The sequence below is a fragment of the Eucyclogobius newberryi genome, unplaced genomic scaffold (assembly GCF_026437365.1).
Source record: "Eucyclogobius newberryi isolate DKJ021-1_F unplaced genomic scaffold, fEucNew1.0.hap1 SCAF_19, whole genome shotgun sequence".
NCBI lineage: Eukaryota > Metazoa > Chordata > Actinopteri > Gobiiformes > Gobiidae > Eucyclogobius > Eucyclogobius newberryi.
Window position 1 is genome coordinate 31,923,512 of NW_027315823.1, and position 17,919 is coordinate 31,941,430.

At 42.8% G+C, this 17,919-nt stretch overlaps 1 protein-coding gene across 2 annotated transcripts in view; it reads left to right on the forward strand.

Moving 5' to 3' along the window:
- vgll4b (vestigial-like family member 4b) overlaps positions 1-17,894 on the forward strand; it is a 54,339-nt gene extending 36,445 nt beyond the window's left edge. For both annotated transcript variants that reach the window (XM_072452664.1, XM_072452663.1), the window contains 3 exons: positions 9,597-9,861; positions 12,855-12,972; positions 14,748-17,894. In XM_072452664.1, the coding sequence (XP_072308765.1) occupies positions 9,597-9,861; positions 12,855-12,972; positions 14,748-15,007 (643 nt within the window). In that variant the 3' untranslated portion in view covers positions 15,008-17,894. The remainder of the gene's footprint in view (positions 1-9,596; positions 9,862-12,854; positions 12,973-14,747) is intronic.
- Positions 17,895-17,919: the final 25 nt, after the last annotated feature.

Sequence of the window (17,919 nt, forward strand, 5' to 3'; positions counted from 1 at the left end):
TCCCTCTCGTCTCCCTCTCGTCTCTCTCGTCTGCGCCGCTGTGTGTTTGCATGGATGTGTTTTGGCGGCGTGCGTGGGTCCGTGCGGTCGGAGGGGGGCGGAGCGCTGAACAAAAGGGGCCTTATCCCGTCCACTGGAGCCCGGGGGCTGGGAGCCGCCGTGGCCTGCCTGTCCTCGACCCACCGCCGCCGCAGTAGAGAAGAAAGCCTCCCACTCAGCTGTTTGAGCACATCTCCTGCAAATAACACTGCCACAGGGTTTCTCTGGCCGCCCTGCAGGGGTCGTGTGGGGTTATGGGGTCTGAAGCCTGTAGTTTGTGGAGATGTTGATGGTTCGGTTAATCGCAGAGGCGGTAGTGCTAAGCTACGTTTACTTGAGTCACTTTTTCAAGTAATTGTACTTATTGGAGTAACTTTCCGACACTGTACTTTTACTTCTACTCGAGTCATATTTTTAGTGATGTAAAGTAAAGTCTTCGCACTGCGAGTAAATCTGCAAGTGACCAAATAATCTCATATTGTCAACATAAAACTTTTACCATTGTTTCTTCATTCAGATATGAGTTTTTCTAAATAAATAAAATAAATGGATAAAAAATATGAGTTTTTCCTTTTTTTGATCCTTTGAAAATACCAGATTTTCTTTATTTAATGTTTTGTTTTTCACATTTTAAATTAAATGTTACCATTAAACTTCAAATCAAATCAAATCAATTTATTTTTGTTAAATTTGCTCTTAGTTTCCCCAAATAATGTTTTACTCTTACTTGAGTACTTCTTGGAGCACTACTTTGTACTTTTGCTTTGAAGTAGTTACTTGTGTACAGTTTTTGGCCACTCTACCCACCTCTGGTTAGTCGATAATCGTGGTTTATCAAGTCAAGAGCTAAGAAGTCATTAACAGGATTATTTTAGACACAATATTAAGTCTTTTTAATCTAATCTATTGTCAAAACCTGTAGCCTAATACAATGTCAAGTACTTTTCTATTTGGCTGTTTTTGTCACATTTCTTCATTTTGTCACTCAGAAAGTTTGATTTCTTAAAACTGGTCACTAACTTGAGGACTAGTAACGTGTTAGACAATGGAATAATCGTGAATAGTTTTCTCACAATAATCGTAACACTTACAAAATGCACTTTTAACTTGGAGCTTTGGCTTTTCACTTCTGGCGTTGGCACAATCAAGCTCTAATCACACGAGCGTTCATGTGTTTGTGTGCACGGCATATCACCTGAACAGAAGTAAAGCCTCTGAACCTTGGCCTGATGCGTCTGCAGCTTTACTCTGGCAACTGCAAGAAAGTCATGGGTTCAATTCCAGACTGGAACCTTTCTCTAACATTTAGGTTCCAATTAAAGGCTGAAATATCACAACTGAAGGCTTCTAGCTAGTAGTTTATTCTTTTCTGACATTTCGATTCAACAATGTCGCTGTTTTTGTTACAAAAGCTCTTTTCATATGTGTTTTAGAGTCTAAATAATCCAGATGACAATAAAAATACAACTACGTTTATTATTAATACTGTTGTTTTGGTCCTTTTTCTAAGATTAAGACTAGTCACGATTAGCCCTAGTTTGCATGTTCCCCCTGTGTCTGTGTGTTTCCTCACTCTGCATGCGGTACAGACACAAAATGTATTGGTCAAGTTACCAAAAAAGGCTAAATGATCTAAGATTAGTTTACTCCAGCGGCTTCATAGGGCAGCAATAAGAAACAACTCACATTTCCAAAGCATCTTGAAGTAATCATTGAAACTCTCTGGACTCACATTAGAGCTCCAACGTGGTCAAAACTGACAGAAAAACCTATAAATAGTGATGGATTTAATTGTGCGAACTCCCCGTCAGTCAATTAACCCATCTGCGCGATACATTGAAACCAATTACTGCCACTTTAATTGATTCTAACCTTCTCCCTCATATAACGCCGCGTACACTGTAAAACTGCCGCAGCTGCCGTGCACTGGGAACTCCATCAGTGCGTCGTTCTCATGGACCGATCTCCAGAGACCAAATGTGGAAGAAAATAAGAGTTTGAGTGTGGCCAGCGCTGGTGAAGTCATTGTTCCCCTCTTGTTTTACACGGGACTATTTCTGCAGCGCGTTTCGGAGAAGAAGGGAAGTAAAGAGAGGGAGGAGGAGGAGGAGGGAATTGTGGGTAGTTTTTGCTGTGTGCGTTCAATGTGTGCTGTTTGCTTTGGTGGTTTCCATATCCCAATCTGTTCCAGCTTCGATAACACAAGGTTTTCTTCTTCATCTCGCTCTCCTTCTCCCTCTGTTTCTGTAATCACTTATCTGGCAACATGTTTCGGGAGGAAGTGGTGTAAAATAGTACTTCCAGCTAGGTCAACGAGTCAAACAATCATTGCTATTGTGCATTGAGACTTTTGAAGTACAGTTTGAACCTCTAAAGGTCAGAATATGGTGACTGAGGGCTTCTGGGTAGAGAATATTTACTAAATAAGTGTATTGTAGATGGAAATACAATCAGGATGGGTTTAATAGGGACTTCTCACAATTATTCTGATTAGTTGAAACTGACTTATTCCATGACAAAGTGCCTACTAGTTATTGAAGCAAAGGACGTATGTTATATTTACAATAATAAGACTGGAACTATGGACTGTTTAATTGCAAGTTCAGTTTTAGATCTGCTTCGTTATTTGGTCCAAAATTGAACCCATTTTAGTCCCAATTTCAACGTGGTGAATGTGCAACTAGAGGTGGGCTATAGAATCTTTAGAAATGTATTTATTATAATTCCACTTTTGAAGATATGCACAGTTTGAATATTAAGTGTATCGTTTAAAATGGTGTAAACTTTCAAATAAGCGTAAAAGGAGATATTTTTGCACTTTAGTGATTAATTTGACAGACTTTGTACATCTGTCTGATAACTAAACCTCAACTAAAGACATGTTTTTACACATTTCGTCATCAACATTTAGCTGGATATGGTCCACTGCTCGTGAAGGCGTCACAGGCCCAGCTCTCATTCATTCCATCGGCCGCCTCTTTCTATTCAGTGCTTTGTGTGATTATTGGCACAGATTTCAGACCTCGACCCTTTCTCTACCCCCCGTTTCATTTATCCAGGCTTGGGTTTGCACAAAGAGCATATCGTCTTGTTGCTTTAAAGGAAGGAGCGATCAAAACGCCTTTATTAACGCTCTTATTTCTGTAAACGGACCAAGAACCACAAAAAAACGTACAGGAAACGTGGTATTTAGATGTAAAAACTCAGATTAAACTCACGATTCACTCTCACATCTTCAGCTGGCTCATTAAAGTAGAATAATTAGTCGACAAATACAACATTAGTCAACTAAAACGTCATGAACTGATGAACAGACTAGTGTTCGATATTGTCTCTCTAATCTCTTTTAACTCATTGTGTTCTGATAACCCTACAAACATTGGAGCTCTAATTATCTCATCTTCTTATATCAAGATGTTCATTAAAAAACAAAAAAGCAAAAAGAGTTCATTTAAGGCAGGGGTGTCCAAACTTTTTTCACCAAGGGCCGCATCTTGAAACGTAAACAGGGCAGAGGGCCACAAACAACTTGACAAAGTCGAATTTGTTGAATGACAAAGTGAATCATTTGAAATTTTGCATTTGACGTAATTGTGATGAGCCTCCACCTTTAATTAGACCTAGAACATTAATATTAGGTTGGCATAACATCAATATGCCTGAATGTTCCCAATTTCACAGTAAAAAGTACTACTTTTTGTTGTTTGGGCCGACATAGCAGGAAGCTGGAGGGCCAACAAAAATTGGTTTGAGGGCCGTATTTGGCCCCCGGGCCCTAGTTTGGACGTGCCTGGTTTAAGGATTGCCGGCTTCAAGATGTTTTCACACAGTTTAAATTTAGCGTGAGTTAGCCTTCTGTGTGCGTTTGTATGTGTGTGTGTGTGTGTGTGTGTGTATGTGTGTTTGTGTGTGTGTGTGTTTGTGTGTGTGTGTGTGTGTGTGTGTGTGTGCGTGTGTGTGTCCATTCTGTGGGCTCTTGGATCAGGGGCCCTGTTGTAAGCTGCGGTCCGTCCTTCATCCTCCTCCACCTCCTCCTCTTCCTCCGCTCCGTGATTCTTCCCAGATGTTTCCTGTGCGTATCTCCCCAGCTTTATTTTTTCTCGTTTCACTCCTCACTTCTGTATTTATTTCTTGAAAAAGTGGGACGGGAACGGCTGCTCCGCCAAGATTGGACAGGACGCCTCCAACGGCCCGTGGCACAATAGCCAGGAACGTTATCCAGAGTTACAATGGTTCTAACGTGAGCTAATCCAACCGTAAATCACATAAATGCGTCTTTATAATCCCAGTCGCGTTCCTCCTTCGACACGACCGAACTGTCCTAAGATTAGAGTCCAAACTGTCAACGCGTCACTATATTTTGACGCTCGTTTCATTCCAAAAGTAGAAGTAGAGCTTGGGAACAATAGCTTTTGATTGTTTTAATTAGCTAAAGCCACTCTTAACAAACCACACGCTAAAACGACGCGCGTCTATTTCGTTTTATTGCAGCCTTTGTATTTTTAGCTTCTCTTATTGTTTAAATTGAACGTCAACTTGGGCGGTTGGCGTCGCATGTGAAGCTAAAACGCCGCTCTTAATTACAGATGAGAGACGAGCGATATTGTTGTGGATTAAACAAACTTATTATTTATCTATTGATGTTTGTGCTTTGTGCTTTGTTAGATGAAGGGATGCGTTTTACCACGGACCACCTCAGAAGACTTTAATTTAACGCTTACGAACAACCCGGTGTTTAAAGGGGTTTTACTGGTGGTAATTTTCAGTTTTATATGGAAGTCATTGAAGTCTGCGTAATCCCTCGGCCGTAGGTTCCATCGTAAAGAAGCTGAAACATCTCACTTATTTTGTGATCAAGTATTAAACATTAGATTGTGTTTTTTATTATCTCAAGTTGATAGTTTTGTACACTATTCATAAACCTATAAAAAGTAGTCACATCCCAAAAATGCTGCCCCGATGTCGTAAAACTGTTTTAAATAAGTTTATGTTGTTTAAAGCCATTAAGGTGAAATGATTCTTATTATTATTATTGTGCCCAAAGGATAATTCTGACCTGCAATGATTAATTGTCTTATGTCAAGTCTTAGTCGACAGTTTTTTGACAATCATTATCGTCATCTGGACTAAACAGACTCTAAAACATGTGACTAAAGATCTTTTAGAACAAAAAACGTGACATTATTACATCAAAATGTCAAAAAAGAATCAATAACATCTGTTTTTCATCAATAATACGCTGTAATCCAGAAGCCTTCAGTCATTTCAACCCTTATTTTGTTGATAATGTTTTTAAAAAAATGTCTAATTGTGTCATAGCAACAATCGTTTGACTAGTCGACTAAAGGATAAAATAATCGCCGACTTGTCGACTACTAAATTAAATATTCGACCCCTCCTCCAATTAGGGATTCATTTTGACCGATCTCGGATATTTAGCTTGTTGTTGTGGTCGATGAATGTCATTGGCCAAAACCACAATTTAAAGTCGACTTATTGTAGCGTAATTGCTCCATATTTCCATTTGGACTGTTCGAAAATGTCGGTGCCAAATATGGGACCGTACACGCCGTCTCCACCTCCAGTGCGGCTCTGACCCGTCAGGAGCGTCGTGCAGCATCAGGAGTTTGTCTCAGGACTCGTTTGTGTGTGTCAAAAGTCATTTACAACAGAGAAAGTAGCGTTTGAGATCCCGGCGACGCCCCTTCATCCCCCGCCGGCCGCCCCTCCAGCCCCAGCTGCAGCTCGCACCGTAATTGAGAGGTGAGCGCGGTGGACAAAAGCAGCGGGTGCTTTCTGAATGGCCGGCCCTGGCATGAAGCGGGGCGGGGGCAGTGCAGCGAGTGTGGGGGCCCCTCTCTCTGGTGGAGGGTGTGGGCACGCATGCTCTCTGCCAATCAGTCCACTTTAGTGTCATTTCAACAGTTTAGTGTCCGGTGCAGCTGCTGAGGAGAGACTGAGCGGGTTTTCTGTGTGATCAGGGAGAGAAGAAGCCGTGTTCTGTCTTTTCAAGCCTGCAAAACGTGACAAAAACATGACAAATATCCATACGGGACAAAATATGTGGAAAACGTCATTATATTGTCTAGAAAAAGAGTTGTTGTATTATTATTATTGTTGAACCAAAGTCAGTATGGAGCCTTTTCCTTGTATTGTACTGTGAAAACACTAATGCAGAGCCTACCATTATTTTCTGGGCTAAAAGTCGCACCTTTTTTCATAGTTTTGGCCGGGGTGCGACTTATACTCCAGAGCGAAATATATTTGATATTATTCGTTATTTTTACACTGGCAACAGCATGTCACATGGTGACATCAGCTGGAATTTGTGGAGTTGTTTAGAAGTGACTCAGAGGAAGAAGAATTCAGTGGATTTAGTGATTTGGTGTAATACTGATGCTTTGGTAAACTTGTTAGCATGTTCTTTATGCTATAGTTATCTGAATAACTGTTCATATGTTACGTTAACATACCAGACACTTACCACAGTTCTGTATGTGCCTCATGTAGCTGAAGGCGTTAGCGTTAGCATACGTCATGTAGCTGAAGGTGTTAGCGTTAGCATATGTACACCTATTCACCATGTTCTCTCATCTGTTATTAATTTAAATTTTATTTCAAGATGAAATGTCTGTTTTTGGTCATGGATTTTATCAAACAAATTTCCCCCAAAATGTGACTTATATATGTTTTTTTCTTCTCTATTATGCATCTTTTGACTAGTATCCTCATGAAAATACTGTATTTAGCAGACAAACCTTGTTCTTGCACATTACATTTATAATTAGAATAACTCAATCTTATTTAATACAAAATGTGACGTTTCTTTAACATCACTCGTTCTGACACAGTTGTAGTATCTATTATTGTTTGCTTCTAGATTTAGTGTTGCAGAGTTAGATGAAGCACAGACAGAAAAGGTGGATAAAGCCGTGCTCTTGTAAAGTGACCACACTGCTTTTCCAAACGTCGGTCCAACTTGTCGCGTTTCCAGCCCACAGGAAGTTTGTGCTGACGGTCAGAAAAAAGGACAAAGGATCCACCGGGGGGTCCGCGCTAAAAGGAAACCTCTCAGTCTTTCCTAAACTAGCCCCGCTCCCCCTGGTCTCGCCGCCATCGTCCCATAACCTCCCCATTCTGCTTTTCCAGATGCTTCCCTCCGCTCTGCTGTTGCTCGGTCACATGGCGCTACAACGGCTCGTTTTGCATCTAAACAGAGCGCGGACTTGCACGTCCACTTTGTTACTCGGGCCCCCCAGCGCACAAAGGCTCTCACGTTTTGTTTACAGCGCCCGTTCTGGTCCGCGCTACTCTTTTAGTCATTATTTGGGCTTTAGTGTCAGCGTGGGGTAATGGAGCCACAGAGACGCATTCTAAAAGTGTGAAACGTACATAAAACGTGCATAAAAACGCTTCAGGAGGCTTCACAAACGTCCATTTTGGATGTTAACCTTGAGATATTTGGACACATTCTTATTATATTGGATGTACAGTACAATATCGCAGCTAGTTTCATATTTTGGTTGCCATGCCAACTTTCGGAGGTGATTCTGTTTCAATCAATCACTGTTTGTTGTTTTCAGAGCTCTTTACAGCTCGAGACGCTCCGAAATGGATTTTTTTTTCAGACAATAGCGTTATTCGAGATGAAACGCTGTAACCAAACCAACCGAAGCAAAACGATGCAAGAGTTCAGCCAGTTTTTAAGTTTCTTCCACAAATTGTAACATATCTCCATTTCTGTCCATGTGTATTATCTATCAAGAGTAAAATAGTAGTTAAACATTCCTAACTTTGCCAAATGATTGTCTAAATAACTGTACGACTGGGTGGGGCGGATTTTGAACTGAAAAGCACCAAAAATTCTGCTTATTTTTCTTATTTTTTCCTTTTGTTTTACATATTGTCAAATTGATTCTGTCTCGGATTTTATTCTTCTGTCTCGAGTCGATTAATTGTCTTTGTCGACCAAATTATGTATTAGTCGACTTATTATAGTATTGATATTAAAGCTTTACATGGCCCACAGCATAAATGAGAACGTTACATGAAGTTTAGAGAATAAATCTTGAGTTTATATCGGCCTTTTACAATTAAATGTGCCGTTTAGTCAGACATTTCGACTTAAATAGTTGTTTTTTTCCATTCATTCCATTGAGCTTTGTGAACCTTGTAGTTTTGAGAGATTATTCCAGCTCTCGTGCCTTTTATTTAATGGACTAATTCATGCACAGAGTATTTCTTGAGTGGACAACATGCCACAAAAGTACGAGCACATAACTGTTTGGCTGCAGTTGGCCCGGCTTGAATCGGGCCGCTCGCAGTCGCCCGGAGGAAAGTGCTCTTGAGCTTTTGAACTGCGCGTCCTTTGTGCCCCGCCGCGCAGTGCGAGTGCGTCTGGAGAGCGGCCATGTTGGACAGGTCTGCCGAGCGCTCCTTCCTTCCTCTGAGCAGCACAAAAAGCCCTTATCAAGACCCACCGCAATCTGAGCAGCGACTGTGTGTCGTAACCGCGCCGGCTACAATAGAGCTTTTGTCTGTCTGCTCTCGCTCCGACCACATGGGGATTTCTCTATATTCATGATGCGGCTGTTTCCTTTTACCCGAGCTTGTTTCTTCTTCTTCTCAGAATTAAACCAAAATGAAGATAAAACCAGTTCAATTCGAAACTATAGAAATGGCACTTAAGTTTGTCCGTGTTCAATGAAAGAGCCAATCCAAGTCGATAATATATCTATCTACAATTACACCCATTGTGTGTAAATAATGTGCCTTTAAACTAGGGCCGCAACGATTGTTTTACAGTAGTCGACTTGTGATCTGATTAGTCGACTAGTTAAACGATTATTTCTCACTCTGACTTTTTAAATCAATTATTGACCAAATAAAGGTTGAAATGTGAAGACTGAAGGCTTCTAAATAGAGAATAGTCAGGAATAAAGTGTCTAATTGATGTAAATCTAAAATGTTTCTTATTTTTTGACATTTATAAGTAATAGTGTTGCTGCCTTTGTGATAAAAAGTGATTTCTGTATGTGTTTTTGGAGTTTGTATAGTCCAGATAACAATTAAAATATGATTATTTTTTGTAGTCGACTGATGACGATTACTGTAGTCATATAAAGGTTTGAACATTTAGGTTGAAACGTTTGGTCTGAACTGAACCGGACGACTGTTAGATGAAACAAAACCTACCATTTAACTTTGGTTGCTTTAGTTGATGATCTACAAATAAGTGCTGAACACACAAATGTGCACAAGAAAATGTAAAACAGCAGAACAATAAACACATTTAATAAACACATTTCAGGAAGTTTTAGGGCGCTTTCCACAGCAAAATTGGAACTTAACTGACTAAATGAAACCTGAACTGGACCTAAACCAGGACTAGAATAGGACCAGATCTAAACTAGAACACGAGTAACCCACCTCTTTGAGTAACCCCAGGTCTTTGCAGAGTTCTGTGTCAGCAACAGAAAAAAAAAGCCCTTTGTTTTTGGGAGTTTATCACAACAACTGTTTGATTGAATTGTCTTTTTCCCCTTCTGTTTTTCCAGGAAGCCAAACGGAGATTACCGCAGCTCCAAAGAGCGCAGCCGGAGCCCTCCCGAGCGACTGGTGATGCCGCCCGCCCTGTCCGTGCACTCCAACCACCTGTACGCGCACCACCACCACCATCACCACCATCACCCGCACCACCTGCCCCTGTCCGCCCCCCTGTCCGCCCTGAGCCTGGAGCAGCCCCTGGCCCTCACCAAGAACAGCCCCGAGAACAGCCGTGCCAGCAGCGCGCTCCCACACGCCGTCGTCGAGCGCCAGCAGGTGCACAACACTCACTTAGTCTTATATATTCTCACTAAAACATGTCGGATTCTCAGCTCAGGGTTCTTGTTTCAGACCAGAGTTTGGTTGTTTGTCTCGGATGGACCCGGGTGAGCGGTCCAAACGAAAAGTGTGAAAAACAAACACACTCTGGTCCAAGGAAACCTTTAAAATAAATGACAATGTCTTTTGGATACTTAAGAATAGATATTTTTACCATTTGTCCACCGTCAGGAGAGTTACAGAACTACAGCTAAGTTCTATTAATACAAACCATTTGAAACAACTAAATACTCCGAAAAAGATAGAAAAATAAATAAAAAATAAAGATGACCCTATTTAAATAAATGTTACTTATGAATGTATATTTCTTTATATTTTGTTTTAAATGGACATGTATATTCTAAATAAATTATCTTTAAAATGATTTGCTTTGGGGGGTGCACGGTGGCAAAGGCGGATAGCGCTCTTGCCTCCCAAGAAGGAGATCGTGGGTTCGATTCCCGGACCAGACCAACATCACATGATCTCTCTGGGTGGAGTCTGCATGTTCTCCCCGTGTTACCGTGGGTTCTCTTCTCCGGCTCCTCCCACCGTCCAAAGACATGCATGTGTTGTCATGTCATTGTCAAATTGATGACTCTAAATTGGCCCTAGTGAATGAATGTGAGCGTGAACTGTCTGTAATGTCTATGTCTCTGTGTTGGCCCTGCGACAAGTTGGCCACTGTCCAGGGTGTACCCTGCCTAAGGCCCGAAGTCACTGGGATAGGCTCCACCCGCGACCCCAAAAGGGAACAAGCGGTTGAAAATGGATGGATGGATGGATGATTTGCTTTGGACCATCATAGACATAATTTCACAAGTGTATTTGAATGAATTAAACAAAATACTGAGAATCAAACACATTTTTGTGCCTTTTTGACCATTATTCTGCACAAATGTACCTGAACAATGCTGTATTTGGTTGTCACTAACTCTGCACAGATATAACTCCCAGTACACGATTATAACTCCCAGTACACGGTTATAACTCCCAGTACACGGTTATAACTCCCCAGTACACGGTTATAACTCCCCAGTACACGGATATAACTCCCAGTACACGGATATAACTCCCAGTACACGATTATAACTCCCAGTACACGGTTATAACTCCCAGTACACGGTTATAACTCCCCAGTACACGGATATAACTCCCAGTACACGGATATAACTCCCAGTACACGGTAACTCCCCAGTACACGGTTATAACTCCCCAGTACACGGATATAACTCCCAGTACACGGTAACTCCCCAGTACACGGTTATAACTCCCCAGTACACGGTTATAACTCCCAGTACACGGATATAACTCCCCAGTACACGGTTATAACTCCCCAGTACACGGTTATAACTCCCAGTACACGGTTATAACTCCCCAGTACACGGTTATAACTCCCAGTACACGGTTATAACTCCCCAGTACACGGTTATAACTCCCAGTACACGGATATAACTCCCCAGTACACGGTTATAACTCCCCAGTACACGGTTATAACTCCCAGTACACGGTTATAACTCCCAGTACACGGTTATAACTCCCAGTACACGGTAACTCCCCAGTACACGGTTATAACTCCCCAGTACACGGATATAACTCCCAGTACACGGTAACTCCCCGTACACGGTAACTCCCCAGTACACGGTTATAACTCCCCAGTACACGGATATAACTCCCAGTACACGGATATAACTCCCAGTACACGGATATAACTCCCAGTACACGGATATAACTCCCCAGTACACGGTTATAACTCCCCAGTACACGGTTATAACCCCCAGTACACGGTAACTCCCCAGTACACGGTTATAACTCCCCAGTACACGGTTATAACTCCCCAGTACACGGATATAACTCCCAGTACACGGATATAACTCCCAGTACACGGATATAACTCCCAGTACACGGTAACTCCCCAGTACACGGTTATAACTCCCAGTACACGGATATAACTCCCAGTACACGGTTATAACTCCCCAGTACACGGTTATAACTCCCCAGTACACGGTTATAACTCCCCAGTACACGGATACAACTCCCAGTACACGGATATAACCCCCAGTACACGGATATAACTCCCAGTACACGGATATAACTCCCAGTACACGGATATAACTCCCAGTACACGGATATAACTCCCAGTACACGGATATAACTCCCAGTACACGGTAACTCCCCAGTACACGGTTATAACTCCCAGTACACGGATATAACTCCCAGTACACGGTTATAACTCCCCAGTACACGGTTATAACTCCCCAGTACACGGTTATAACTCCCCAGTACACGGATACAACTCCCAGTACACGGATATAACCCCCAGTACACAGATATAACTCCCAGTACACGGATATAACTCCCAGTACACGGATATAACTCCCAGTACACGGTTATAACTCCCCAGTACACGGATACAACTCCCAGTACACGGATATAACCCCCAGTACACGGATATAACTCCCAGTACACGGATATAACCCCCAGTACACGGTTATAACTCCCCAGTACACGGTTATAACCCCCAGTACACGGTTATAACTCCCCAGTACACGGTTATAACTCCCCAGTACACGGTTATAACTCCCCAGTACGCGGTTATAACCCCCAGTACACGGTTATAACTCCCCAGTACACGGTTATAACTCCCCAGTACACGGTTATAACTCCCCAGTACACGGTTATAACTCCCCAGTACACGGTTATAACTCCCCAGTACACGGTTATAACTCCCCAGTACACGGTTATAACTCCCCAGTACACGGTTATAACTCCCCAGTACGCGGTTATAACCCCCAGTACGCGGATATAACTCCCAGTACACGGTAACTCCCCAGTACACGGTTATAACTCCCCAGTACACGGATATAACTCCCCAGTACACGGATATAACTCCCCAGTACACGGATATAACTCCCCAGTACACGATTATAACGGCTCTGCTTGTGTTTCAGAACCGCCCGTCCGTGATCACGTGTGTCCCGGCGAACAACCGGAACTGTAACCTGTCCCACTGTCCCGTGTCGCACAACGGCTGCTCAAACCTCAGCAACAACTTCAGGAGGATCAACAGTAAGTTTGAAGTTCTCATCACCAGAAAAGACCATGACGCGCTTCTGTATTTAACATTATAACACATGGTATTTTTCTACTTGCTGTACCTTCATAATCACATACACGTAGCTGGATTTGACAATAAAGAACTGGCAAAGAGGTGATAAGTGACTATTTTTTGCCATAAATTGTAGTACATATACAGTTTGTTGTGTAGCACTATGAGATTAAACACATTACTATCATTAAAAGTGAGAAAAACAAAGCAAGATGGCTGGTACCATCAAAGTCTCAGCAGAAATAATAAATAATCACTGGTCACTACTCAAAATCTAATTATTATGACTTTTTGGAGTTAAATAAGATGATTAAAATGACACTTCCTTTCTGATCGCGGCTCCTCTTGATTACTCGCATCAGATTCTGCTGTTTTCATATTTAAATCATCTTAAACGGTCCAGAAATGAGATGATATATATGAGATTTTGCTGCACGCTGTAGTTTTTAGATGACGTGCCGACACTTTGAATGTCTTTTTGTTTAAATGCACATGTTTTGTTGTAGTTTAATAAATATATCACCTTGTCGTCAACATGAATGTAGATTTACTTTTGGACATTTCCTCTTTAAATACCACACGATGTAAAAGGCTCTTTCCCAGAGTGACATCACCACATCGTAAACTCCCAAAACCAGCTTTTCTCCAGTTGGATCTGGTCATTCGGAGCTCGCGCTTCGACTGCGGCTCAGTTTATGACGAGTGTAAAAGGCCGAGGAGCTCATTGAGGTCAACAGTGAAACTTTAAACCTCAGTGAGGATGTGCGGATGGCCCGGGACGACTCGGAGGGACGGGGGGAGGACGGGGGGGTGTTATCTGGACTTGGGCGAATAGAAGAAGCGTTTGTAATCTTCAGCACGTTCTTCAGCTGAACTTTAGTCTGGAAAGTTGCCTCTGATCAATCAATTGTTGGAAGCTTTTTTTTTTTTCTTTTTTTTTTTCTAAATCATGCAAATTGTTCAATTAACAAATCTAAAAAGCTGCAGTTATTTATGTAGAAGAATGGAGCAAACAGCTTGTCTTTTTATGGAAAAATCTTTACAAACATGTTCAGAGTTTGATGGGATTTTTGTCTCGGTTTATCAGTTTTTTTGTTAAGTTTTCTCTCAAATGTGAACGCTCCTGGACTTTTTATGAATTGTAAACTCTCTGAACATTTATCACAAATCTAATCACAATTATATTTTGTTCAGTAGGTTTATGACCTGAAAAAAGATCAGAAACAATCCCCATCAGGTCATCCCTAGTGGGAAAAGAGTACTAAACACATGCACTTTTGTAAGGAAAAGTACAGGTACATGACTAAAAACAAGTGCTACCACATTTGTACTTAAATGTAGCTCATTTCTAGGTCTCTGTGCTTTTACGTTAGTACATTTACAGTGGATACTTTCTACTCCACTACATTTTTGAACATTTAAAAGTACAATATTTTTTTTATCAGTTTGAGACTATTATTTTCAAGCATGTTTTGGAAACATCCAGCCTGAAGGTTTGAAGTTCAAGTCCCGGCTTTGAGAAAACAAAACCATTTACATGAAATGAACAAATAAATACAAATTAACAAAATTCTTCATCCGACTTCTTTTCCCTCTAAAAGTCGATTTGTGTGTGAGATTTGTAGTTTTCCTCGAGTACATTTAGCTGTACTTTTACTGAAGTAACACATTTGATCTGTGATTTGACTTTATTACATGCAAAGCACCCGTTTAACCCTCCGTTCTGGTCCCACAGCGAACACGGCGTGCGACCCCGTCATCGAGGAGCATTTCCGCCGCAGTCTGGGCAAGAACTACAAAGAGCCCGAGCCGGCCACCGCCACCAACTCCGTCTCCATCACCGGCTCCGTGGACGACCACTTCGCCAAAGCGCTGGGCGACACCTGGCTCAAGATCAAGAACAAGAGCAGCCCCTCCTCCTCCGGGAGCAGCCCCAACTCCTCCCCCGACTCCCACTCAGCCAATCACAACCATTCGCCCTCCGTCGTTTCCTGAAGCGGCTGAAGAACGCCGATCCCGTCGCAAGAACCGGAAAGGAACCGTAAAGGAACCGTAAAGGAACCGGAAAGGAACCGGGCGACGAGACGTTTGAGCGGTTTTGTGGCTCGGGCGACTTTGGGGGGCGACTGGTTGCTCCCTCCGATCCTTCACTGCAGTGTTCAGGCTCGGGAGCTGAGCGAGCCTGAAGTTATGTACATACCAGATACTGTGGCCTTTCTTTATTTGATGTTTTTATTTTAACAGTAGTTTTTGTGTTCTGCCTCTGTCACGAGATGCCTGGGGTTTGGTAAAAAAGAGTCACCACCAAACGATTTCTCACCTTCAACCAAAGACGGGTGTTTTGTCCTAAACGAAACCACAATAAGACGTTCACATTAGTTTCTCTCTTTTATGATAGAGTCGTAGCACAAAACAAATTCAGTCAAAAAGAAGACATTTTTACGCTTCACATTTGACACCATACTTCATGACAACACAGTATTATGATATTGTGCTTCTACACATCCTGATAAAGTGATAGAATAGAGTTTGAAACATATGGTATGTGTGTTTGGCTGATATTTCCTGCAGGTTCAGTCCCATGCCAGACGAGCCCCAGACACTCCCAGCGAGGCACTCTATATCATTTATACATTTTAGTTTTGGTTGTTTTCTTTGCGTTTGTCTCATGTTTGCAGTCCTACAGAGTCTGAAAGGTTCCTGACGCTTACACACCTGCATGGTTTTATTGTAGTGGAAATAGCTGGTATCTATTGGCGTTTTGAAGCATTTCAAGAGAATTATTATTGGACTTTTCACTCAGACGTGAGTTACTCATGTTGTTTCAGTAACAGACACTATTCATTCACTGCTGGGTCAGTCGTACTCATTAATAATGTTAATATTACATGTGTATGTTGTTTTTCATTCATATCAATATGCTAACTGACTTCTGTAGTAGACGGCCTCTGGACAGGCTCATCCATGTCACTTTTCTCAACTCTGTCACTGACGTGAGTTTGAGCTGCAGTGAAGCTGAAAGATGTTGATCCATCGTTGGTACAAACGGCCTAAAGCAAAAAGAACCAAGTTTAAAGCACAAAGGCAACACTCCTCATTGTAACATGAAGCACTGAGGTGCAGGAGCATGTCATATTTATCATTACGAAGCACTTGTCTTTCAGACTGTGCGTAGACGAGGTGAAACAGAAGCAGAGTGTGAGGAAAGCACATGTACTTTCACTGCAGCGGCACTTCTTTCACTTCCACAGACACATTATGTTCAGTGAGTTTGGTGCGTCCACACATTCCATCTTCACTCGGAGTCAAACCGGAGCCGTCACTAAAGAGACGAGGTGTTTGTGAGCTGGAGGAGCTGAGCTTCTTCAGGCTGTTGAGCTGAAGCTGTTGGACGAGCTCTTCAGGTGCTCTGACCCTGACCTGCCCTGACCCTGACCTGCCCCTGCTCTGACCCTGCCCTGACCCTGCCCTGACCCTGCTCTGACCCTAACCTGCCCCTGCTCTGACCCTGCCCTGACCCTGCTCTGACCCTGCCCTGACCCTGCTCTGACCCTGCCCTGAACCTGCCCTGACCCTGCCCTGACCCTGCTCTGACCCTGACCTGCCCCTGCTCTGAACCTGCCCTGACCCTGCTCTGAACCTGCCCTGACCCTGCTCTGAACCTGCCCTGACCCTGCTCTGACCCTGCCCTGACCCTGCTCTGACCCTGACCTGCCCCTGCTCTGACCCTGCCCTGACCCTGCTCTGAACCTGCCCTGACCCTGCTCTGACCCTGCTCTGACCCTGCCCTGACCCTGCTCTGACCCTGCCCTGACCCTGCTCTGAACCTGCCCTGACCTGCCCCTGCTCTGACCCTGCCCTGACCCTGTCCTGACCCTGACCTGCCCCTGCTCTGAACCTGACCTGACCCTGACCTGACCCTGACCCTGCCCTGACCCTGACCTGAACCTGCCCTGACCCTGCCCTGACCCTGACCCTGCTCTGAACCTGCCCTGACCCTGAACCTGTTCTGAACCTGCCCTGACCCTGCTCTGACTCGAGCTCATGAACATTGTGCATAAACAGGGAAAGCTGTTGTGTCCAGAGGAGATTGTGTTGATGATTCTGTAGGTAGTGGACTCTTCGCTTCGGCACGCTCCCTACGCTCTGTAGGAGAATCACTTAATTAAGACTTTTTATAATAGCTAACTATAAGACCATCATTACGCTGTGCGTAACGAATGTACAGAGAAAGAATCCTAGGTATTTTTTGAGGAACAATTAATTTGTTAATGATATGTAGCTATTTAATTGTCGTTTTTCTGTCCTATATTGTAATCATTGCATTTCTTTTGTGAAAAAGTTGATCTTTTTTGTTTATAGATTTGTGTTGTTAGAGCAAAGTTCAAGTGCAGGAAAACAGTAAATGTATGAAACCACATCCAGCCTCTGGTGTGGCTCCACAACCGCTACTTCCATTCTCCATCTTTGTGGATCATCTTCTGCATTAAACCTGGAGTCTGAGCAATAAACTTCAAGTTTCTGACAAAACACTGTGATCTCAGGAGGACATTTATCAGAACATTCAACAGGTCGGATCCTTTATTCAAAAAAACATCTGAGAAATGTAACTATTAAACAGTGTAAAGAAATGTACATGAGGCGGACATACTCTGATCACAGTGTGTTTTATATATATGTGTGTTCTTGGGGGTTTTATAGATACAAGAAGACGGACTCTGTCTTCTGAAATGGAAGTAGCCTGTACTCTGTGGTAGTAATACTCTGAACTGTTAACACTTGTTCCTGTCTGTGGCTGTGTCTCCTGAGAAAAAGGTTTTGGCAGGCCACCCTTTTGTACGTTAAGTAGCCTCAATGAACAATAAAGTGCTTTTAAACCACATCCAGAGCTCTCAGTCTCTTCTCTC